Genomic DNA, 24,881 nt, shown 5'->3' on the forward strand with positions numbered 1-24,881 from the left:
TCAGAGACAACGATAGACAGCTGCCTCTGATTGGGAACCACACTCGGCCAAAAACAAAGTAATAGAAAACATAGACTTTCCCACCCGAGTCACACCCTGACATAACCAAACATAGAAAATAATAAGGATCTCTAAGGTCAGGGCGTGACAAATTATGTCAATTAGCCCGTCAGAAGCTTCTAAAGCCATGACATAATTGTCTGGAATTTTCCAAGCTGTTTAAAGGCACAAACTTAATATATGTAAACTTCTGACCCACTGGAATTGTGATACAGTGATCTATAAGTGAAATAATCTGTCTGTAAACAACTGATGGAAAAATGACTTGTGTCATGCACAAAGTAGATGTCCTAACCGACTTGCCAAAACTATATTTTGTTGATAAGAAATGTGTGGAGTGGTTGAAAAATGAGTTTTAATGACTCCAACCTAAGTGTATGTAAACTTCCAACATCAACTGTATAGTCTTGTGCTTGGCTGAGCAGAGCTGTTTTCAAGGAAGCTGTCAAGGAAGGGAGATTGTGGGAGGGAGCTATACGGAGCAATACGGAGCTATACGGAGCAATACGGAGCAATACGGAGCTATACGGAGCAATACGGAGCTATACGGAGCAATACGGAGCAATACGGAGCAATACGGAGCTATACGGAGCTATACGGAGCAATACGGAGCTATACGGAGCTATACGGAGCTATACGGAGCTATATGGAGCTATACGGAGCTATACGGACCTATACGGAGCTATACGGAGCAATACGGAGCTATACGGAGCAATACGGAGCAATACGGAGCAATACGGAGCAATACGGAGAAATACGGAGCTATACGGAGCAATACGGAGCTATACGGAGCTATACGGAGCAATATGGAGCTATACGGAGCAATACGGAGCTATACGGAGCTATATGAAGCTATACGGAGCTATACGGACCTATACGGAGCTATACGGAGCAATACGGAGCTATATGGAGCAATACGGAGCAATACGGAGCAATACGGAGCAATACGGAGAAATACGGAGCTATATGGAGCAATACGGAGCTATACGGAGCTATACGGAGCAATACGGAGCTATACGGAGCTATACGGAGCTATACGGACCTATACGGAGCTATACGGAGCAATACGGAGCTATACGGAGCAATACGGAGCAATTCGGAGCTATACGGAGCAATACGGAGAAATACGGAGCAATACGGAGCAATACGGAGCTATACGGAGCAATACGGAGCAATACGGAGCTATACGGAGCTATACGGAGCAATACGGAGCAATACGGAGCAATACGGAGCAATTCGGAGCTATACGGAGCAATACGGAGAAATACGGAGCAATACGGAGCAATACGGAGCTATACGGAGAAATACGGAGCAATACGGAGCAATACGGAGCTATACGGAGAAATACGGAGCAATACGGAGCTATACGGCGCTATACGGAGCAATACGGAGCAATACGGAGCAATACGGAGCAATACGGAGCTATACGGAGCTATACGGAGCAATACGGAGCTATACGGAGCAATACGGAGCTATACGGAGCTATACGGAGCAATACGGAGCAATACGGAGCAATACGGAGCAATACGGAGCAATACGGAGCTATACGGAGCTATACGGCGCTATACGGAGCAAATACGGAGCTATACGGAGCAATACGGAGCTATACGGAGCTATACGGAGAAATACGGAGCTATACGGCGCTATACGGAGCTATACGGAGCAATACGGAGCAATACGGAGCAATACGGAGCAATACGGAGCAATACGGAGCTATACGGAGCTATACGGAGCAATACGGAGCTATACGACAATACGGAGCTATACGGAGCTATACGGAGCGATACGGAGCGATACGGAGCTATACGGAGCGATACGGAGCGATACGGAGCTATACAGCGCTATACGGAGCTATACGGAGCAATACGGAGCAATACGGAGCTATACGGAGCAATACGGAGCTATACGGAGCTATACGGAGCTATACGGAGCAATACGGAGCAATACGGAGCTCTCCGCATTGTTGAAAAATTTGGGCAACGCACGGCATGCCTCTGGAGGCTCCCTAACCCTGATTCTAAACCTAGCCCTAACCATAACCATAACGTTAGCAAGCAGAGTATCTACACATGGAAAATCCAGACTATCCAAATAAAGTGTGACCTTTTTGCGTGTGTGTGTGTGTGTGTGTGTGTGTGTGTGTGTGTGTGTGTGTGTGTGTGTGTGTGTGTGTGTGTGTGTGTGTGTGTGTGTGTGTGGTGTCTAGTACTGTCAGAAAGACAGAGTTCCCCCTCTCTTCTTGGCATAGCGCCACCCTAATCTCAAACACATTCATCAGTTTATGGTTACCATGGAAACACATATGGAACCAAGACCAAAATGCTGCTCCCACCTGTGAAACAGTCCAGTTTATTATAGGGGAACCCCAGCAGACTCACCTGTAGTCAGAATGATGAGTCTGGGGTCCTGGGGAAGAAGACCGCAAGTTAACACAGGTTGTGTGTGAGTATGTGTGTGTGAGTGTGCACATCTTACCTCTCCCCTGTAGCGAGCAACGTTGAGAGAAGGGAACTCTTCTGAGTACCTGACGCTGAAGTTGACCACGTTGACCAGATGAGCTGATACGTGCACAACTGGGCGACACATCACAACAGTGGTTTACAACAGAGCAAAACTCACTCTCATACACACATCTCTTTCTCTATTCAGCATACTCAACAATAGCAATGGGGGGGAAATCGATACAGTCACATATCGCAATGTTATTTTGGATGATATTATATACAAAATTTGACTTCAAGTATTGATTTGTAGCAATATGTTTGTTTTTTGTTTTTGCTAGGTAGCGTTAGCTTGTTCTCCATCTTCTTTTTAAATAGTGAGCCAACATGTTTTCAGTCTTTCCATGACTGATCAAAACTGGCATACTCTCTCTGCAGAAGATATATACCCTTAAGGTTAGGAGTTAGGTTAGGAGTTAGGTTAAAGGGTTAAGGTTAGGAGTTAGGTTAGGGGTTATGGTTAGGAGTTAAGGTTAGGAGTTATGTTAAAGGGTTAAGGTTAGGAGTTAAGGTTAGGAGTTTAGGTTAGGGGTTAGGTTAGGAGTTAAGGTTAGGAGTTTAGGTTAGGGGTTAGGTTAGGAGTTAAGGTTAGGGGTTAGGTTAGGAGTTAAGGTTAGGAGTTAAGGTTAGGAGTTAAGGTTAAAGGGTTAAGGTTAGGAGTTAGGTTAGGAGTTTAGGTTAGGAGTTAGGTTAGGAGTTTAGGTTAAAGGGTTAAGGTTAGGAGTTAAGGTTAGGAGTTAGGTTAGGAGTTTAGGTTAGGAGTTAGGTTAGGAGTTAGGTTAGGAGTTAGGTTAGGAGTTAGGTTAGGAGTTAGGTTAGGAGTTAGGTTAGGAGTTAGGTGAGGAGTTTAGGTTAGGAGTTAGGTTAGGAGTTTAGGTTAGGGGTTAGGTTAGGATTAAGGTTAGGAGTTAGGTTAGGAGTTCAGGTCAGGAGTTAGGTTTGGAGTTAGGTTAGGAGTTAGGTTAGGAGTTTAGGTTAGGGGTTAGGTTAGGATTAAGGTTAGGAGTTAGGTTTGGAGTTAGGCTTGGAGTTAGGTTAGGAGTTAGGTTAGGAGTTTAGGTTAGGAGTTAGGTTAGGAGTTAGGTTAGGAGTTAGGTTAGGAGTTAGGTTAAAGGGTTAAGGTTAGGAGTTTAGGTTAGGAGTTAGGTTAGGAGTTAGGTTAGGAGTTATGTTAAAGGGTTATGGTTAGGTGTTAAGGTTAGGTTAAAGGGTTAAGGTTAGGTGTTAAGGTTAGGTGTTAGGTTAAAGGGTTAACCCTTTAACCTAACTCCTAACCTTAACCCTTTAACCTAACTCCTAACCTAACTCCTAACCTAACCCCTAACCTAACCCCTAACCTAACTCCTAACCTAACTCCTAACCTAACTCCTAACCTTAATCCCTAACCACTAGCTAACGTTTTTTTATCTATTCTTTACTTTACTAGGCAAGTCGGTTTCCTATTGACAATGACGGGCCTACCCCAGCCAAACACTAACGACTCTCTCCCAATCACGGCCAGTTGTGATACAGCATGGAATTGATCCAGGGTCTGTAGTGACGCCTCTAGCACTTAGATGCAGTGCATTCAAATCAAATCAAGTTTATTTTATATAGCCCTTCGTACATCAGCTAATATCTCAAAGTGCTGTACAGAAACCCAGCCTAAAACCCCAAACAGCAAGCAATGCAGGTGTAGAAGCACGGTGGCTGGGAAAAACTCCCTAGAAAGGCTAAAACCTAGGAAGAAACCTAGAGAGGAACCAGGCTATGAGGGGTGGCCAGTCCTCTTCTGGCTGTGCCTTAGACTACTGCGCCACTCGGGAGCCCAAATGTTAGTGTTAGCCACAAAGCCACCACGATAACGTTAGACAAATTGGAATTTGTAACATATCATACGTACGTATTGCAAATTCGTAACATACTATATGAATTGAAATTCGGAATATATGTACGAATTGCAATCCGTAACATGCAATACGAATTGTAATTCAAAACATATCATTCAAAATGGATGATGGACCCACAAATGAATACATACCATACGAAATGTAACATATAATACTACACTGAACATACATATAACACAACAGGGAAAGTGTTGGTCACATGTTTCATGAGCTGAAATAAAAGATCCCGGACATTTTCCATACACACAAAAAAGGAATTTCTCTCAATTTTGTTGCATATCAATATTGTGGTGTATCAAGAAGCTGACTAAACAGTATGATCATTACACAGGTGCATCTTGTTCTGGGCCAAATAAAAGCCCACTAAAATGTGCAGTTACGTCACACAACACAATGTCACAGATGTCTCAAGTTTTGAGGGAGTGTGCAACTGGCATGCTGACTGTAGGAATGACCACCAGAGCTGTTGCCAGAGAATTGAATGTTCATTTCTCTACCATAAACCGCCTCCAACGTTGTATTAGAGAATGTGTCACTATGTGAGACCAGTACAAATGAAAACGTATGCATTCCCTACTTTAAGTCGCTCTGGATAAGAGCATCTGCTAAACTGTAAATCCATAGATTAGAGCATAATGCACTTACTTCAATTGACTGATTTGAAACTGTTGCGTTTACATTTTTGTTCAGTATAGAATCGTGAGAATCAAAATACATATTGTATTGGTACCTAATTAACATGATAATATCGTATCGTGAGGTCCCTGGCATTTCCCAACCCTACTCACCAATACATCCTTACTGGGTCACTGAGCGACACACACACACACACACATCTCTTTGTCTATTCAGCATACATCTTCCTGAGTCACTGAGCGACACACACACACACACACATCTCTTTGTCTATTCAACATACATCTTCCTGAGTCACTGAGCGACACACACACACACACACACATCTCTTTGTCTATTCAGCATACATCTTCCTGAGTCACTGAGCGACACACACACACACACACATCTCTTTGTCTATTCAGCATACATCTTCCTGAGTCACTGAGCGACACACACACACACACACATCTCTTTGTCTATTCAGCATACATCTTCCTGAGTCACTGAGCGACACACACACACACACACATCTCTTTGTCTATTCAACATACATCTTCCTGAGTCACTGAGCGACACACACACACACGCACATACTTATCTCTCTGACATCATGGCTTAAACATGCATTTCCCCAACAGCTGACATAGACAAGGGGTAGTTATCGCTCTCTCCTCCTCCCCCTCTCTCTACCCCTCTCTCTCTCTCTATTCACCTTCAATTACCCTCTCCATGTCTTCCCCCTGCCTCCTCGTTCTCCCTTTGTTCTCCATTGTTCCCTGGGTGTAATTGGTTGTGTCAGGAGTTTGGAACTATGCAATTAGAACATTACATCTCCACAGCCAGGAAGCAGGCTGGGGGTGAGGGAGCGGAAGAGGAGAGAGGGGGAGGGAGAGAGGGTTAAGGGGGGGCTGGGGGTGAGGGAGCGGAAGAGGAGAGAGGGGGAGGGAGAGAGGGTTAAGGGGGGGCTGGGGGGGCTGGGGGTGAGGGAGCGGAAGAGGAGAGAGGGGGAGGGAGAGAGGGTTAAGGGGGGGCTGGGGGTGAGGGAGCGGAAGAGGAGAGAGGGGGAGGGAGAGAGGGTTAAGGGGGGGCTGGGGGTGAGGGAGCGGAAGAGGAGAGAGGGGGAGGGAGAGAGGGTTAAGGGGGGGCTGGGGGGGCTGGGGGTGAGGGAGCGGAAGAGGAGAGAGGGGGAGGGAGAGAGGGTTAAGGGGGGGCTGGGGGTGAGGGAGCGGAAGAGGAGAGAGGGGGAGGGAGAGAGAGAGGGTTGAGGGAGACCGGGGAGAGACCAGCTCCCGATGACGTCAGTGAGGCAGCTGTGTGTGTCCCTCTCTCACTCATTATCTCTCTCTCTCACACACACGCACACACGTACACACGTACACACGCACATACACACACAGCTCTATGTCCCCTGGAAGAGCTGGAAACTCTCAGAATCTGAATGCATACGGGCATTTCCATCTAGAAGGATCCATGAGTACCAACATGGCAAGTTCATAGGAGCATATCAAATTGTGTGTCAAATAAAAACTAAGTCTATATTTTAAGGAAAGAAGCCATTGATACATTTTTCAACCATTTTCCATCTTAAAAATGAGGCATAAGTGACGGTTTTGATTTCTGCATGAACAGATGGAAAAGGGCTCTTTGAAAACATCAAGCAGAAAAAGTCTTGAAAAGTTTTAGAAATACATCACAACACAATCATGTAATAACATAAAGATCCCTGCCAACTAAGATCAACACTTAGATTTCATTTTGGAGAAATTGTTTACCTTCTGTAAGTTTAAGAAAGATTGCCTTGTGCCTTGTAATTCCATTACCAAAAAGACACATATCTTGGAAGATATTTTCACATTTCTCTCCCTCGTGTGAAGGGAGGATTAGGAACGTTCACATAAGTAACAAGTAGACCTACCAATTAGTTATAGTGATTTTACTGGTATCAATTTTGTTTATGAATGATTCATTTGGTAACAGAATTATCGCAGTTGAATTGGCTACAATGGAAAATCATAATAATGACAAACCACAGTTGGGTCACCTGCTACTGTCCTCCCTTCCACTGGCATACAGCTCATAGCTGTTTCAATCTCTTTCTGTCTTCTGGAAGTCAAAAGTCTTTTAACAGTCTGAGACTGGACAACTACTCTCATCCATTCTACCCCACTCAACTCTACTCTGCTGTATTGTACTGTACTGTACTGTACTGTACTCTACTCTGCTGTATTGTACTGCACTGTACTCTGCTCTGCTCTACTCTACTGAGCTCTAATCTAGTCTACCATACTCTACTCTGCTGTATTGTACTGTACTGTACTCTACTCTGCTCTACTCTACTGAACTCTAATCTACTATACCCTACTCTACTGAACTCTAATCTAGTCTACCATACTCTACTCTGTTGTATTGTACTTTACTGTACTCTACTCTGCTCTACTCTACTGAACTCTAATCTACTATACCCTACTCTACTGAACTCTAATCTAGTCTACCATACTCTACTCTGCTGTATTGTACTGTACTGTACTCTACTCTGCTCTACTCTACTGAACTCTAATCTACTATACCCTACTCTACTGAACTCTAATCTAGTCTACCATACTCTACTCTGTTGTATTGTACTGTACTGTACTCTACTCTGCTCTACTCTACTGAACTCTAATCTACTATACCCTACTCTACTGAACTCTAATCTAGTCTACCATACTCTACTCTGTTGTATTGTACTGTACTGTACTCTACTCTGCTCTACTCTACTGAACTCTAATCTACTATACCCTACTCTACTGAACTCTAATCTAGTCTACCATACTCTACTCTGCTGTATTGTACTGTACTGTACTGTACTCTGCTCTACTCTACTGAACTCTAATCTACTATACCCTACTCTACTGAACTCTAATCTAGTCTACCATACTCTACTCTGTTGTATTGTACTGTACTGCACTCTACTCTGCTCTACTCTACTGAACTCTAATCTACTATACCCTACTCTACTGAACTCTAATCTAGTCTACCATACTCTACTCTGTTGTATTGTACTGTACTGTACTCTACTCTGCTCTACTCTACTGAACTCTAATCTACTATACCCTACTCTACTGAACTCTAATCTAGTCTACCATACTCTACTCTGCTGTATTGTACTGTACTGTACTCTACTCTGCTCTACTCTACTGAACTCTAATCTAGTCTACCATACTCTACTCTGCTGTATTGTACTGTACTGTACTGTACTCTGCTCTACTCTACTGAACTCTAATCTACTATACCCTACTCTACTGAACTCTAATCTAGTCTACCATACTCTACTCTGCTGTATTGTACTGTACTGTACTCTACTCTGCTCTACTCTACTGAACTCTAATCTACTATACCCTACTCTACTGAACTCTAATCTAGTCTACCATACTCTACTCTGCTGTATTGTACTGTACTGTACTGTACTCTGCTCTACTCTACTGAACTCTAATCTACTATACCCTACTCTACTGAACTCTAATCTAGTCTACCATACTCTACTCTGCTGTATTGTACTGTACTGTACTCTGCTCTGCTCTACTCTACTGAACTCTAATCTAGTCTACCATTCTCTACTCTGCTGTATTGTACTGCACTGTACTCTACCGTGATCTGCTGTGCTGTGATGTCCAAACTTGTGAAACATGAGGACAATGACATTCATGTCCATAATTATGCATGTCTGTGTAGTACAGATCCCATGATGATAGTACCCATGATGTAAATCCATTACTGTAATTCCGTTACCGGGTGTAAATCCACTTCACTTACTGTAGTTCAGTAACCAAAAGACTCTCTCTCTCACACACAGACACACACACACACACAGACACACACACACACACACACACACACACACACACACACACACACACACACACACACACACACACACACACACACACACACACACACACACACACACACACACAACCCTTGCCAGCTGGTGATCCATCACAGCTGGCTCCCATGGAATGCTGAAGAACCAGCCTACCTCTTGGTAAAAATGGTTGTTTCCACATCATTTCAACCCAAAAATTCAATGTGATGACATTGAATCAAGGTGGAAAACTGATTGGATTTGAAAAAAGTAATTAACCACATGAGGTTGGTGGCACCTTAATTAGGTAGAACAGGCTCGTGGTAATGACTGGAGAGGAATCAGTGGAATGGTATCAAATACATCAATCACGTGGTTTCCATGGTTTCCAGGTGTTTGATGACATTCCATTTGCGCAGTTCCAGTCATTATTATGTCCCGTCCTCCCCACAGCAGCCTCCACTGACATCAACGTGAGGGAATTTTGTCTTTTTTTCACCCATATTTTAACCTAAATACAATGACATGGTGACATGTTTTATTTATTTCACGTTGAATTCACGTTAGTTGACAACTCAATCAAATGTAAATAAAAAACTAGACGTGAGCTGACTTCTGTGCCCAGAGGGCTGAGTCAATTTCCCCACACCATCCCTCAACACACACTAACGCCCAACACATACACACGCTCAACACACACACACACACTTACCGGAAAATACACAAATGGCTACTCCACACGCCACATGGAAGGTCTTACTCTTGTCCAGAAGCCTGCGGGCCTTTCTGCTTGTCACCTGGAGGGGTGTGTGTATGGGAGGAGGGGGGAGGGGGGGGAGAGACAGTGTCAGTGTACAGCCTTCAGACATATCAAAACCCTCACTACAGTCCTCTCTGCACATTCCAGACAGCCGTTACCAGACTACTGATCACACACATTCCTCTTTTCTCCGTACCGTGTGTGTTCCTCTGAGGTAGGTGAGTAGAGAGCGACACATAGGCAGCAGCACCAGACTGCAGTTCAGATTGAGTACTGCCGCAGACGCCCTGCTGATACACAGCCCTAGCTGGAGAAACACACACACACACACACACACACACACACACACACACACACACAAACACACAAACACGGTTAGATTCCAGGTGTAGTTAACAGATTAAATAATACATTGTATCATTCTAATCTCCCCTCTAAACCACACTACTCACAGCCTCCACCCCCACCCCCGACACACACATCTCTCTGTCAACACTCAAGGCCTCCAGGATTACGGCACCTCATCATTCTTCACACACAAACACACACACACACACTCACACACACCACACACACACACACACACACGCACACACACACAATCTACAGAGTTTGTCATACAGAAAACAGCTGACAGCAAAACCACAGTGAAGGGGTGATCTGATATCCTGACAGTTCTGTACACACACACACACACACACACACACACACACACACACACACACACACACACACACACACACACACACACACACACACACACACACACACAGCTGAATAAGATAAGATCTCTTTTGCAGGGATTTGTCCCCCACATGCAAAGTCTATGCAGCACACACACATCTCACTCTGTCTGCCTCTCTCTCTCTCTCAATTCAATTTCAATTTGTTGGCATGGGAAACATATTGCCAAAGCATGTGGAATACACAATAAACAAAAGGGAAATAAACAAGGGAAATTAACAGTGAACATTACACTCACAAAGATTTTAAAGAATAGAGACGTATTTACATAGGTTGTACTTAATATGGTGTTTGTGTTCCACTGGTTGCCCTTCTCTTGTGGCAACAGGTCATAAATCTTGCTCCTGTGATGCACACTGTGGTATTTCACACAGTAGATATGGGTTTATAAAAATTGGATTTGTTTTCAAATTCTTTGTGGATCTGTGTAATATATGTCTCTGATTTTAATGTAAGATTGCTGACGTTTTACGTGTTCCTATCCAATTGTGTTTTTTGGTTCGTTTCTTTCCGTTGTTTGTAACTTATTTTGTAACTTATTTTGTGCATAATGTTGCTGCTACCATCTCTTATGACCGAAAATAACTTCTGGACATCAGGACTGTGATTACTCAACACGGAATGGCAGAATCCTTTTTTTCCTTTAACGAGTCCGATGAGCCCGACGTGAATGACATACTGCTTTCCTGGCAACAGGCCCAGATCATCGTCATTTGCGTGAAGAGAGGGCGGAGAAAAAGGGGACAAAGGGCGGGCTGCCTTCTGAGAATTCGTAGGCAATCGAATAAACGCCCACTTCCTTACATTCTGCTAGCAAACGTGCAATCTTTGGAGAATAAAATAGATGACCTACGAGGAAGATTAAACTACCAACAGGACATTCAAAACTGTAATATCTTGTGCTTCACGGAGTCGTGGCTGAACGACGACATTATCAACATACAGCTGGCTGGTTATACGCTGTATCGGCAGGATAGAACAGCGGCGTCTGGTAAGACAAGGGGCAGAGAACTATGTATTTTTGTAAATAACAGCTGGTGCACGATATCTAAGGAAGTCTAAGGGTTTTGCTCCCCTGAAGTAGAGTATCTCATGATAAGCTGTAGACCACACTATCTACCTAGAGAGTTTTCATCTGTATTTTTTGTAGCTGTCTACATACCACCACAGACCGACGCTGGCACTAAGACCGCACTCAATGAGCTGTATTCCGCCATAAGCAAACAGGAAAACCACAGGCGGCGCTCCTAGTGGCCGTGGACTTTAACACAGGGAAAATTAAATCTGTCTTACCAAATTTCTATCAGCATGTTAAATGTGCAACCAGGGGTAAAAAAAACTCGGGACAACCTTTACTCCACACACAGAGACGTATACAAAGCTCTCCCTCGCCCTCCATTTGGCAAATCTGACCATAATTCTATCCTCCTGATTCCTGCTTACAAGCAAAAATTAAAGCAGAAAGCACCAGTGACTCGATCAATAAAAAGTGGTCAGATGAAGCAGATGCTAGGCTACAGGACTGTTTTGCTATCACAGACTGGAATATGTTACGGGATTCTTCCAATGGAATTGAAGAGTAAACCACATCAGTCATTGGCTTCATCAATGAGTGCATCGAGGACGTCGTCCCCACAGTGACCGTGCGTACATACCCCAACCAGAAGCCATGGATAACAGGCAACATCCGTACTGAGCTAAAGGCTAGAGTTGCTGCTTTCAAGGAGTGGGAAGCTTATAAGAAATCCCGCTATGCCCTTCGACTAACCATCAAACAGGCACAGCGTCAATACAGTACTAAGATCGAATCGTACCACACCAGCTCTTACACTCGTCGGATGTCCACATCACCAACAAACTAACATAGGAGATAGATGGGAGGGGTTGAATGGAGCTGAAGTGTGGGACTAATAACAACAAGATAACCAATGTAAAACATAAAATGTATATAGGTTCAGAAATTTTGTGAAATAGCAGTTACAAATATAAATCAAACTGGATGGACATCAGAAAAATAGGAAGAACTAAAAACAAACAAAATATAACTATTGTAAATAGATTGTATCTGTAAAATCCGTATAAAATGTATAAACTCAAGGTAGAAGCCTAAATGTAATTGTTTATTAGTTTACTCCAATTGAGGGAGGGGTGGTAGGGTTTGAGGGGAATAATAAAGGTATATTCTAAAAAAAAAAGTATGTACAGTTGAAGTCGGAAGTTTACATACACTTAGGTTGGAGTCATTAAAACTTATTTTTTAACCACTCCACACATTTCTTGTTAACAAAATATAGTTTTGGCAAGTCGGTTAGGACATCTACTTTGTGCATGACAAAAGTAATTTTTTCAAAAATTGTTTTAAGACAAATTATTTAACTTATAATTCACTGTATCACAATTCCAGTGGGTCAGAAGTTAACATACACTAAGTTGACTGTGCCTATAAACAGCTTGGAAAATTCCAGAAAATTATGATATGGCTTTAGAAGCTTCTGATGGGCTAATTGACATAATTTGAGCCAATTGGAGGTGTACCTGTGGATGTTTTCCAAGGCCTACCTTCGAACTCAGTGCCTCTTTGATTGACATCATGGGAAAATCAAAAGAAATCAGCCAAAACCTCAGAAAAAAAATTGTAGACCTCCACAAGTCTGGTTCATCCTTGGGTGCAATTTCCAAACGAAGGTACCACGTTCATCTGTACAAACAATAGTACGCAAGTATAAACACCATGGGACCACGCAGCCGTCATACCGCTCAGGAAGGAGACGCGTTCTGTCTCCTAGAGATGAACGTACTTTGATGCGAGAAGTGCAAATCAATCCCATAACAACAGCAAAGGACCTTGTGAAGATGCTGGAGGAAACCGGTACAAAGTATCTATATCCACAGTAAAACGAGTCCTATATCGACATAACCTGAAAGGCCGCTCAGCAAGGAAGAAGCCACTGCTCTAAAACCGGCATAAAAAAGCCAGACTACGGTTTGCAAATGCACATGGGGACAAAGATCATACTTTTTGTAGAAATGTCATCTGGTCTGATGAAACAAAAATAGAGCTGTTTGGCCATAATTACCATCGTATGTTTGGAGGAAAAAGGGTGAGGCTTGCAAACCAAAGAACACCATCCCAACCGTGAAGCACGGGGGAGGCAGCATCATGTTGTGGGGTGCTTTGCTGCAGGAGGGACTGGTGCACTTCACAAAATAGATGGCTTAATGAGGAAGGAAAAGTATGTGGATATATTGAAGCAACATCTCAATACATCAGTCAGGAAGTTAATGCTTGGTCGCAAATGGGTCTTCCAATGGACAATGACCCCAAGCATACTTCCAAAGTTGTGGCAAAATGGCTTAAGGACAACAAAGTCAAGGTATTGGAGTGGCCATCACAAAGCCCTGACCTCAATCCTGTAGAACATTTGTGGGCAGAACTGAAAAAGCGTGTGCGAGCAAGGGGGCCTACAAACCTGACTCGGTTACACCAGTTCTGTCAGGAGGAATGGGCCACAATTCACTCAACTTATTGTGGGAAGCTTGTGGAAGGCTACACAAAACCTTTGACCCAAGTTAAACAATTTAAAGGCAATGCTACCAAATACAAATTGAGTGTATGTAAAATTCTGACCCACTGGGAATGTGATGAAAGAAATAAAAGCTGAAATAAATCCTTCTCTCTTTCTCAAAATAATTCTACCATTATTCTGACATTTCACATTCTTAAAATAAAGTGATGATCCTAACTGACCTAAGACAGGGAATTTTCACTAGGATTAAATGTTAGGAATTGTGAAAAACTTCAATGTATTTGGCTAAGGTGTATGTAAACTTCCAGCTTCAACTGTATGTGGTCTTTTCTCAGGACATTGTTTTCTGCTGTTAACGTTAATGATCATGCAGAGGATTTTCCCAAGGTTGCTAGTGATGTATATCCAACGGTAGTTATTGGGGTCAAATTTGTCTCCACTTTTGTGGATTGGGGTCATCAGTCCTTGGTTCCAAGTATTGGGGAAGATATTTGATCATTTCATTTAGGATACCATCAACACCACAGGCCTTTTTGGGTTGAAGGGTTTGTATTTTGTCCTGTAGTTCATACTGAACAAAAATATAAATGCAACATGTAAAGTGTTGGTCCATGTTTCATGAGCTGAAATAAAAGATCGCAGAAATTTTCCATTTGCACAAAAAGCGTATATTTCTCTCTAATTTTGTGTACAAATTTGTTTACATCCCTGTTAGTGAGCATTTATCTTTTGCCAAGATAATCCATCCACCTGGAAGGTGTTGCATATCAAGAAGCTGATGAAACAGCATGATCATTTGATCATTACACAGATGCACCTTGTGCTGGAGACAATAAAGGCCACTCTAAAATATGCAGTTCTGTCACACAACACAATGCCACAGATGTCTCAAGTTTTGAGGGAGCGTGCAATTGGCATGCTGACTGCAGGAATGACCACCAGAGCTGTTGCCAGAGAATGTGACGAGATCCTGAGGACTATTGTTGTGTCATTTATCTGCTGCCATCACCTCGTGTTTCAGCATGATAATGCTCGGCCCCTTGTCGCAAGGATCTGTACACAATTCCTGGAAGCTGAAAATATCCCAGTTCTTCCATGGCCTGCATACTCACCAGACATGTCACCCATTGAGCATGTTTGGGATGCCCTGGATCAACTTGTACGACAGCGTGTTCCAGTTCCCGCCAAAATCCAGCAACTTCACACAGCCATTGAGGAGGAGTGGGACAACATTCCACAGGCCACAATCAACAGCCTGATCAACTATATGCGAAAGAGATGTGTCGCGCTGAATGAGGCAAATGGTGGTCACACCAGATACTGACTGGTTTTCTGATCCACGCCTCTGCCTTTTTTTTAAGGTATCTGTGACCAACAGATGCATATCTGTATTCCCAGTCATGTGAAATCCCTAGACTAGGGCCTAATTAATGTATTTCAATTGATTGATATCCTTATATGAACTGTAACTCAGTAAAATCTTTATATTTTTGTTCAGTGTAATTGGAGAATCCAGTGGGTTCTGGTAGTCTTTAATAGCTGACTCTAAACTGTTTAATTGATCATGTATGTGTTTTAGCTGTTTGTTCTTTGTTTTTCTCTGTATCTGCCTCTCTCTCTGTCTCTCTCTATCTGCCTCTTTCTCTGCCTCTCTCTCTGTCTCTCTCTCTGTCTCTCTCTCTCTCTTTCTCTGCCTCTCTCTCTGTCTCTCTCTCTGTCTCTCTCGCTCTGCCTCTCTCTCTGTCTCTCTCTCTGTCTCTCTCTCTGTCTCTCTCTGTCTCCCTCTGTCTCTTTCTCTCTCTTTCTCTGCCTCTCTCTCTGCCTCTCTCTCTGCCTCAGTCTCTCTGCCTCAGTTTCTCTGCCTCAGTTCCTCTGCCTGTCTCTCTGCAACAGTCTCTCTGGCTCTCTCTCTGCCTCTCTCTCTCTCTCTTTGTCTCTCTCTCACACGTGTGTAAAGCTGCTACCCAGGAATTCATTCAGAGACCAGTGGCGTGCCCACACTTGCCCTTCTAGAAGTATGAGGAGTGTATGAAGGACTCACCTACTTCATACAGATAGCCTGCCAGAGGTGTGTGGGGGAGTTACTGCCTTTTAGATAGAACTTCCATATTTGTTTTGCACTAGAGTTTTTCTTGGTCAGGCCATGTAGTCAGGAACAACTCCTGGTCCTAGATTATGACCACTGGTACCAGTGTCACTGAGCTAGGGCTAAGGATCCTGACAGTCTCCCTTAATGCTCTTTTAGACCAGGTTCAGCTGTGGAATGGTAACTGTATGCAAAGTATAACCAGAACATCAGAGTTATATTTAAATAAAAACATTTATATTAGCTTGAGAGGCCAATAGACCAAACAGTCAAGAAAATATGTCTCACAGCATTTAAATGGAATTTGTTTGATTGTGAAGGACAAGTAGCTGTTTTAGTGGCCTAAACCGGCGACCCAGAACGACATGTGACAACAAATACACCATGCTCACAGAGCGTCAACTGAATGTCACCAAGTCTCTGGGCTCCATCCAGTGTCTTAATATAAATATCAGCTACTGAATAGGAACCCCCTAACCCTAAAATTAAAGGAGACGTTTGTGTGTATGGGTGTTACATACAGTACATACACACACCCCATACACCAGGAGTTCCCCAAATGACGGCCAGCGGCCCGAATTTGGCCCACTTGTAGTTTTATTTGGCCCCCCAAGTTTTCTAAGCAAAAATATTTTTTTTTATCCAAGAAATCAGCTCCAGGTTATTTTAATTTGTGTAACCTGTTTCCAAGTATTCCCACGGATAATAGAGAGACACGTGATTGTATACAAATGTCAGCAAGGTTTGAAATTATTATGTCTTAGTCAAATATTATCTCTGTTAGGGTTTTTTGCGGTCTATCTGCAGTCTACAAATGATTTGTAATTATGTTACGGCCCCCGACCATCCGCCCAAGAAGCTGTATCTAGTTGATGATCACATACATTCTGTTCTGGGATTACGGTATAATAGCAGTGTGCTGGACTGGCGTCTTACCCCGAGCATCTGATGGAGGTAGTGGTACTGCTGCCCACAGTAGTACAATAGGAACGTCCTCATGAACAGCAAGGTGTTAGCGCCCAGCCACAGCACCTAACACAAACACACACACACACACACACACACACACACACACACACACACACACACACACACACACACACACACACACACACACACACACACACACACACACACACACACACACAAGATATCAGTGGTGCTGCTGATGATGATGAAGATGATTATTGATAATGATTGATGATGACAACATCCAATCGCCACAGCACTCTCTTCACGTGTTAGTTAGGCTGCTTTCCAATTTCCAGTTAGGATCGAGATTGTAAATTGCAACAGCTCCACTCAGTTACTTTTCTTTGCAATAGTAAAAGCATGTCATAACAGTGTAATAGTGTAATAAAAGTGTTGTCTCGGGATTAGGTTGTACTATTCTTACCAGAACCAAGTGTTTTCCTCCCTCGTTCGCGACCCAACTCCGCACTGACAAAGCCATGTTTCAGCCTCACCGACCGCCGCCAAGTTTTCCAGTTTGGGAGTTTACGGAAAATCAATCCCTTTTGTTTGACTCCGAATCTCCTCCTACCAGTGAGTGACACAAACCCGTCTCTTTGCGAATCACTCCCGATAAACTGGCACTCGAATGTCTCGCATGTCTTTGGGGGGCATTTCTGTCCCGGCGTCCTTGTGCACAGCGTGGAGTGTTTTAGCACCGGCGAACCGGCTTGTCGTTTTCTCCTCCTCCCCTCTCTCTTTCTCCCCAGTCTTTCTCTTTTTCTAACGGGTGAGGGCGCCACGGCACTTCATGGTCGTGTGGGTAATTTTCCACGGTTCTTCAGTCTCCACTGTTGTGTCTGCGGTGAAAGCAACATGAAAACAACGGTAGGTTATTATAGAGCAGGGAGTGCAACGTCGGCCCCCCCCCCCCCCCCCCCCCCCCCAGAGAAGATAAAACATAGACAGAAAAGCCTAGAAGATGATATAGCCTCTTGAATTGTAAACATTAAGGAGCTAACAGTTATTACATGACAGTGCTGCTATCCTGAACCTTTTGTAATTATCACCAATTTTTTGTCAAATATTAATTTTAAGAGACAGTGAAAGAGGAAAGTTTATTCATTACAGGAGTCTGCAATAAGACAGTGGGAGAATCTCAATTGTTTTTGCTCGAGTCCTCTCCTCTGTTCCGCCATTGCCTGCTTTTGAAAAAGGGGTTAGGTCTAGTTTAGTCAATAGGCTACTAGTGCCTCACTGTGGCTATAACCGCCCATTGCAATTTGGAAGATAGATTGCCACCAATCGTACCCAAAAACAAGTTGACAGTGTCATTTTAATCTGTTGTTCACAATCACCACTATAAATCACTAGCATGGGTGTACAGCTATGGTGGGGCTTGAACCAGACACTGTGCACTAGTCTACAGGCTTATATATAGCCTACTCAGACCTGTGCCATGAAGTTCGAGACCTCTTTGCAGAGGCAATTGTGCGCACGCATACTACAGGCAGGCACCGTTGCACCTACTATTCACCTGTGTAATATTACGACTGCTACGTTAGGTTAGGCAGGCACAGGCAGAAGTCTGAATCAGGTCTGTGTCTGCTGCTGACGGAGTGTCACTCTTGGAACGTTTCCCCAGCGCACATTCCAGAGCTTCATGCTCGAGCCCACCGCATGAAAGAGGCACAGGCCGCCTGCAGCTGTCCTGGAGCTGCGCAGAGGCCGAACTGAGCGCAAGGGGTCAAGCGCGACCGCGGGCTGCACAAGACTGTGGGAAAATGTCACAGAACTATTTATATAAACTACGAGAAACTCAGACAAACGAGGTAATGATATGATAATTAAGCTGAAAATGTAATTTATAGTTGTAAATCTAGGCCTACTGCAGCAAACTCTCCCCTCTCCTCCACCCCTTTCTACTCTCCCTCTGTATATTCTCTCTTGGACACTTTTGACAGTCCCCCCCCTCCCTCTCTCTTTCTCTCTCCCTCTGCTTTTCACACACATGCACTCCATTATCTTGTTGAATGCGGTCGGTGTTTCGGAGTGTTACCAAGCGGGACAATGAAAACCGAAAGCAGGCTCGTGCAGTGGATATGTTGGCTCATCGTTATAACATCGTTTTTCCTGACCGGGTTTATAATAGGTGAGTTATAATGACATTTTAGGCGCTGATTATCCACAAGTTAAACACATTTTAAGAAGTTAAAGTTTCCTTTTACTGGCGAATGATAGTAGTAGTGGTATTGTAAGCTCTTGTTACTTTTGCATTTCATAGTGAAGTTTATAATAATACCAAGTTTAAGAACTATAATATGCATCTGTCTGAGGCAATTGTTTTATTTTTTGGTGAGCACGGAGAAAGGAGTGTTATAGTTCGCAAAGCATCTTTTCAAACGTCTGAAATCGCAGTGTGTTTCTACTAACAGTCTGAATACGAAAAAGTAGTCTTAACACAGGGTTACAAAAACGCCTTGTCAAATAACACGTTCCTCTATTGAGGAATCAACATAGTAGAGTGGGATAACCGCACACAAGTGACCATACCTACATTCCTCAGTCAGCTCTGAGATGAACTGTGACCTACAGTTGAAGTCCAGAAGTTTACATACACCTTAGCCAAATACATTTAAACTCAGTTTTTCACAATTCCTGACATTTAATCCTAGTAAAGATTCCCTGTCTTAAGTCAGTTAAGATCACCACTTTATTTTAAGAATGTGAAATGTCAGAATAATGGTAGAGAGAAGGATTTCCAGTGGGTCAGAAGTTTACACACACTCAATTAGTATTTGGTAGCATTGCCTTTAAATTGTTTAACTTGGGTCAAAGGTTTTGGGTAGCCTTCCACAAGCTTCCCACAATAAGTTGAGTGGATTTTGGCCCATTCCTTCTGACAGAGCTGGTGTAGCTGAGTCAGGTTTGTAGGCCTCCTTGCTCGCACACGCTTTTTCAGTTCTTCCCACAAATTTTCTATGGGATTGAGGTCAGGGCTGTGTGATGGCCATTCCAATACCTTGACTTTGTTGTCCTTAAGCCATTTGCCACAACTTTGGAAGTATGCTTGGGGTCATTGTCCATTTGGAAGACCCATTTGCTTTAACTTCCTGACTGATGTATTGAGATGTTGCTTCAATATATCCATATACTTTTCCTTCCTCATGATGCCATCTATTTTGTGAAGTCCACCAGTCCTTCCTGCAGCAAAGCACCCCCATAACATGATGCTGCCACCCCTGTGCTTCACGGTTGGGATGGTGTTCTTCAGCTTGCAAGCCTCCCCCTTTTTCCTCTAAACATAACAATGGTCATTATGGCCAAACAGTTCTATTTTTTTTCATCAGACGAGAGGACATTTCTCCAAAAAGTATGATCTTTGTCCCCATGTGCAGTTGCAAACCGTAGTATGGCTTTTTTATGGCGGTTTTGGAGCAGTGGCTTCTTCCTTGCTGAGCTTTCTTTTAGGTTATGTCGAAATAGGACTCGTTTTACTGTGGATATAGATACTTTTGTACCTGTTTCCTCCAGCATCTTCACAGGGTCCTTTGCTGTTGTTCTGGGATTGATTTGCACTTTTCGCACTAAAGTACGTTAGTGTATGTAAACTTCTGACCCACTGGAATTGTGATACAGTGAATTATAAGTGAAATAATCTGTCTGTAAATAATTATTGGAAAAATTCCTTGTGTCATGCACAATGTAGATGTTCTAACCAACTTGCCAAAACTATAGTTTGTTAACAAGAAATTTGTGGAGTGGTTGAAAAACGAGTTTTAATGACTCCAACCTAAGTGTATGTAAACTTCCGACTTCAACTGTACATGTATTTTGGAAAAGACAGGAATGCACAATTATCCACTTCGTGAATGTGTGTGAATGTGTGTGTGTCAGACTTTCACAGTTATGCCAGAGTCTACTACTCCACAAGCACAGTTCACATATGCTGTCCTTTGTACCTTCTCTGTTACTAGCGTCATAACACATGACAGACACACACACACACACTAAAAGCTAAATTACAGTAAGGTGTTACTCAATAACAGTATTTCTCTGGCGTGCATTAACTGTGAAACAGCTCTAGTAAGTAGCCTATTGGAGCATCAGGCCCCGGACCAACAGGCTCAGAGACAGTTTCTACCTTCAGGCCATACAACTGTATTTAACCCCTGGCTATTCACCTGCACATACACTACCGTTCAGAAGTTTGGGGTCACTTAGAAATGTCCTTGTTTTTGAAAGAAAAGCACATTTTCTGGCCAATAACGTCAAATTGATAAGAAATACACTGTAGACATTGTTAATGTTGTAAATGACTATTGTAGCTGGAAACGGCTGATTTTTAATGGAATATCTACATAGGCGTACAGAGGCCCATTATCAGCAACCATCACTCCTGTGTTCCAATGGCACGTTGTGTTAGCTAAGCATCCCAGAGTCGCCTCCTCACTGTTGACGTTGTTTCAAAAACAAGGACATTTCTAAGTGACCCCAAACTTTTGAACGGTAGTGTACCTGCCGCCCACCTGAATATTTGCACAGACTCTCTGCATTCCCACTTCACACAAACACACACACACACACACACACACAAAAGCAGACACACACATGCACATACACAAACACACACATACACTCTCACACACCACTGCTGCCTGTATTTATTATATATACTACTGTTGCTCCACTCACTATTCTCTTTACTACTCATCTATAACACTGAGTCGTATTCACACTACATTCTGTACATTTTACAATATGTCCATCTTGTTTTATTACTTTCTTTTTAAAATAATTTGTCTACTTTGTGTATACTTTGTTATTATTGACAGTGTTATTGTGTTATTATTGACAGTGTTATTATTGACAGTGTTATTATTGACAGTGTTATTATTGACAGTGTTATTATTGACAGTGTTGTTATTGACGGTGTTATTGTGTTATTATTGACAGTGTTATTATGTTATTATTGACAGTGTTATTGTGTTATTATTGACAGTGTTATTATTGACAGTGTTATTATTGACAGTGTTATTATTGACAGTGTTATTATTGACAGTGTTATTATTGACGGTGTTATTGTGTTATTATTGACAGTGTTATTATTGACAGTGTTATTATTGACAGTGTTATTATTGACAGTGTTATTGTGTTATTATTGACAGTGTTATTATGTTATTATTGACAGTGTTATTGTGTTATTATTGACAGTGTTATTATTGACAGTGTTATTATTGACAGTGTTATTATTGACAGTGTTATTATTGACAGTGTTGTTATTGACGGTGTTATTGTGTTATTATTGACAGTGTTATTGTGTTATTATTGACAGTGTTATTATTGACAGTGTTGTTATTGACAGTGTTATTATTGACAGTGTTATTATTGACAGTGTTATTATTGACAGTGTTATTATTGACAGTGTTATTGTGTTATTATTGACAGTGTTATTATTGACAGTGTTGTTATTGACAGTGTTATTATTGACAGTGTTATTATTGACAGTGTTATTATTGACAGTGTTATTATTGACAGTGTTAATATTGACAGTGTTATTGTGTTATTATTGACAGTGTTATTGTGTTATTATTGACAGTGTTATTATTGACAGTGTTGTTATTGACGGTGTTATTATGTTATTATTGACAGTGTTATTGTGTTATTATTGACAGTGTTATTATTGACAGTGTTGTTATTGACAGTGTTATTATTGACAGTGTTATTATTGACAGTGTTGTTATTGACAGTGTTATTATTGACAGTGTTATTATTGACAGTGTTATTATTGACAGTGTTGTTATTGACAGTGTTATTATTGACAGTGTTATTATTGACAGTGTTATTATTGACAGTGTTATTGTGTTATTATTGACAGTGTTATTATTGACAGTGTTATTATTGACAGTGTTGTTATTGACGGTGTTATTGTGTTATTATTGACAGTGTTATTGTGTTATTATTGACAGTGTTATTATTGACAGTGTTGTTATTGACGGTGTTATTATGTTATTATTGACAGTGTTATTGTGTTATTATTGACAGTGTTATTGTGTTATTATTGACAGTGTTATTGTGTTATTATTGACAGTGTTATTATGTTATTATTAACAGTGTTATTATTGACAGTGTTATTGTGTTATTATTGACAGTGTTATTATTGACAGTGTTATTATGTTATTATTGACAGTGTTATTGTGTTATTATTGACAGTGTTATTGTGTTATTATTGACAGTGTTATTATTGACAGTGTTATTATGTTATTATTGACAGTGTTATTATTGACAGTGTTATTGTGTTATTATTGACAGTGTTATTATTGACAGTGTTATTATTGACAGTGTTATTATTGACAGTGTTATTGTGTTATTATTGACAGTGTTATTATTGACAGTGTTATTATTGACAGTGTTATTATTGACAGTGTTATTATTGACAGTGTTATTATTGACAGTGTTATTATTGACAGTGTTATTATTGACAGTGTTATTGTGTTATTATTGACAGTGTTATTGTGTTATTATTGACAGTGTTATTATTGACAGTGTTATTATTGACAGTGTTATTATTGACAGTGTTATTATTGACAGTGTTATTATTGACAGTGTTATTATTGACAGTGTTATTGTGTTATTATTGACAGTGTTATTGTGTTATTATTGACAGTGTTATTATTGACAGTGTTATTGTGTTATTATTGACAGTGTTATTATTGACAGTGTTATTATGTTATTATTGACAGTGTTATTATTGACAGTGTTATTATTGACAGTGTTATTATGTTATTATTGACAGTGTTATTGTGTTATTATTGACAGTGTTATTATTGACAGTGTTATTATTGACAGTGTTATTATTGACAGTGTTATTATTGACAGTGTTATTGTGTTATTATTGACAGTGTTATTATTGACAGTGTTATTATTGACAGTGTTGTTATTGACGGTGTTATTGTGTTATTATTGACAGTGTTATTATGTTATTATTGACAGTGTTATTATTGACAGTGTTATTATGTTATTATTGACAGTGTTATTATGTTATTATTGACAGTGTTATTATTGACAGTGTTATTATGTTATTATTGACAGTGTTATTATGTTATTATTGACAGTGTTATTGTGTTATTATTGACGGTGTTATTATGTTATTATTGACAGTGTTATTATGTTATTATTGACAGTGTTATTATGTTATTATTGACAGTGTTATTATTGACAGTGTTGTTATTGACGGTGTTATTGTGTTATTATTGACAGTGTTATTATGTTATTATTGACAGTGTTATTATTGACAGTGTTGTTATTGACAGTGTTATTGTGTTATTATTGACAGTGTTATTGTGTTATTATTGACAGTGTTATTGTGTTATTATTGACAGTGTTATTATTGACAGTGTTATTATTGACAGTGTTATTATTGACAGTGTTATTATTGACAGTGTTATTATTGACAGTGTTATTGTGTTATTATTGACAGTGTTATTATTGACAGTGTTATTATTGACAGTGTTATTATTGACAGTGTTATTATTGACAGTGTTATTATTGACAGTGTTATTATTGACAGTGTTATTATTGACAGTGTTATTATTGACAGTGTTATTGTGTTATTATTGACAGTGTTATTATTGACAGTGTTATTGTGTTATTATTGACAGTGTTATTATTGACAGTGTTATTGTGTTATTATTGACAGTGTTATTATTGACAGTGTTATTGTGTTATTATTGACAGTGTTATTATTGACAGTGTTATTGTGTTATTATTGACAGTGTTATTATTGACAGTGTTATTGTGTTATTATTGACAGTGTTATTATTGACAGTGTTATTATTGACAGTGTTATTATTGACAGTGTTATTATTGACAGTGTTATTATTGACAGTGTTATTATTGACAGT

General features: G+C 41.1%; 2 protein-coding genes across 3 annotated transcripts in view; one reads left to right on the forward strand and one right to left on the reverse strand.

The window, feature by feature from the left end:
• LOC129821883 (NADPH oxidase 4) overlaps positions 1-17,510 on the reverse strand; it is a 50,067-nt gene extending 32,557 nt beyond the window's left edge. Inside the window, exons 1-6 of one of the 2 annotated variants that reach the window (XM_055879605.1) lie at positions 17,423-17,510; positions 16,963-17,058; positions 9,866-9,976; positions 9,622-9,706; positions 2,536-2,633; positions 2,439-2,466 (exon numbers count right to left, since the gene is read on the reverse strand). In XM_055879605.1, the coding sequence (XP_055735580.1) occupies positions 2,439-2,466; positions 2,536-2,633; positions 9,622-9,706; positions 9,866-9,976; positions 16,963-17,058; positions 17,423-17,479 (475 nt within the window). In that variant the 5' untranslated portion in view covers positions 17,480-17,510. Of the gene's footprint in view, positions 1-2,438; positions 2,634-9,621; positions 9,707-9,865; positions 9,977-16,962; positions 17,059-17,422 lie in introns of both variants that reach the window. The other variant, XM_055879604.1, reaches the window with a different exon arrangement.
• Positions 17,511-17,771: 261 nt separating this feature from the next.
• The window catches only part of naalad2 (N-acetylated alpha-linked acidic dipeptidase 2), a 23,103-nt gene continuing 15,993 nt past the window's right edge, over positions 17,772-24,881 (forward strand). The window contains exons 1-3 of the mRNA XM_055879603.1: positions 17,772-17,865; positions 18,623-18,809; positions 18,942-19,129. Coding sequence (XP_055735578.1) covers positions 19,048-19,129 — 82 coding nt within the window. The 5' untranslated portion in view covers positions 17,772-17,865; positions 18,623-18,809; positions 18,942-19,047. The remainder of the gene's footprint in view (positions 17,866-18,622; positions 18,810-18,941; positions 19,130-24,881) is intronic.

This window comes from Salvelinus fontinalis, chromosome 24 (genome assembly GCF_029448725.1).
Source record: "Salvelinus fontinalis isolate EN_2023a chromosome 24, ASM2944872v1, whole genome shotgun sequence".
Classification (NCBI taxonomy): Eukaryota; Metazoa; Chordata; class Actinopteri; order Salmoniformes; family Salmonidae; genus Salvelinus; species Salvelinus fontinalis.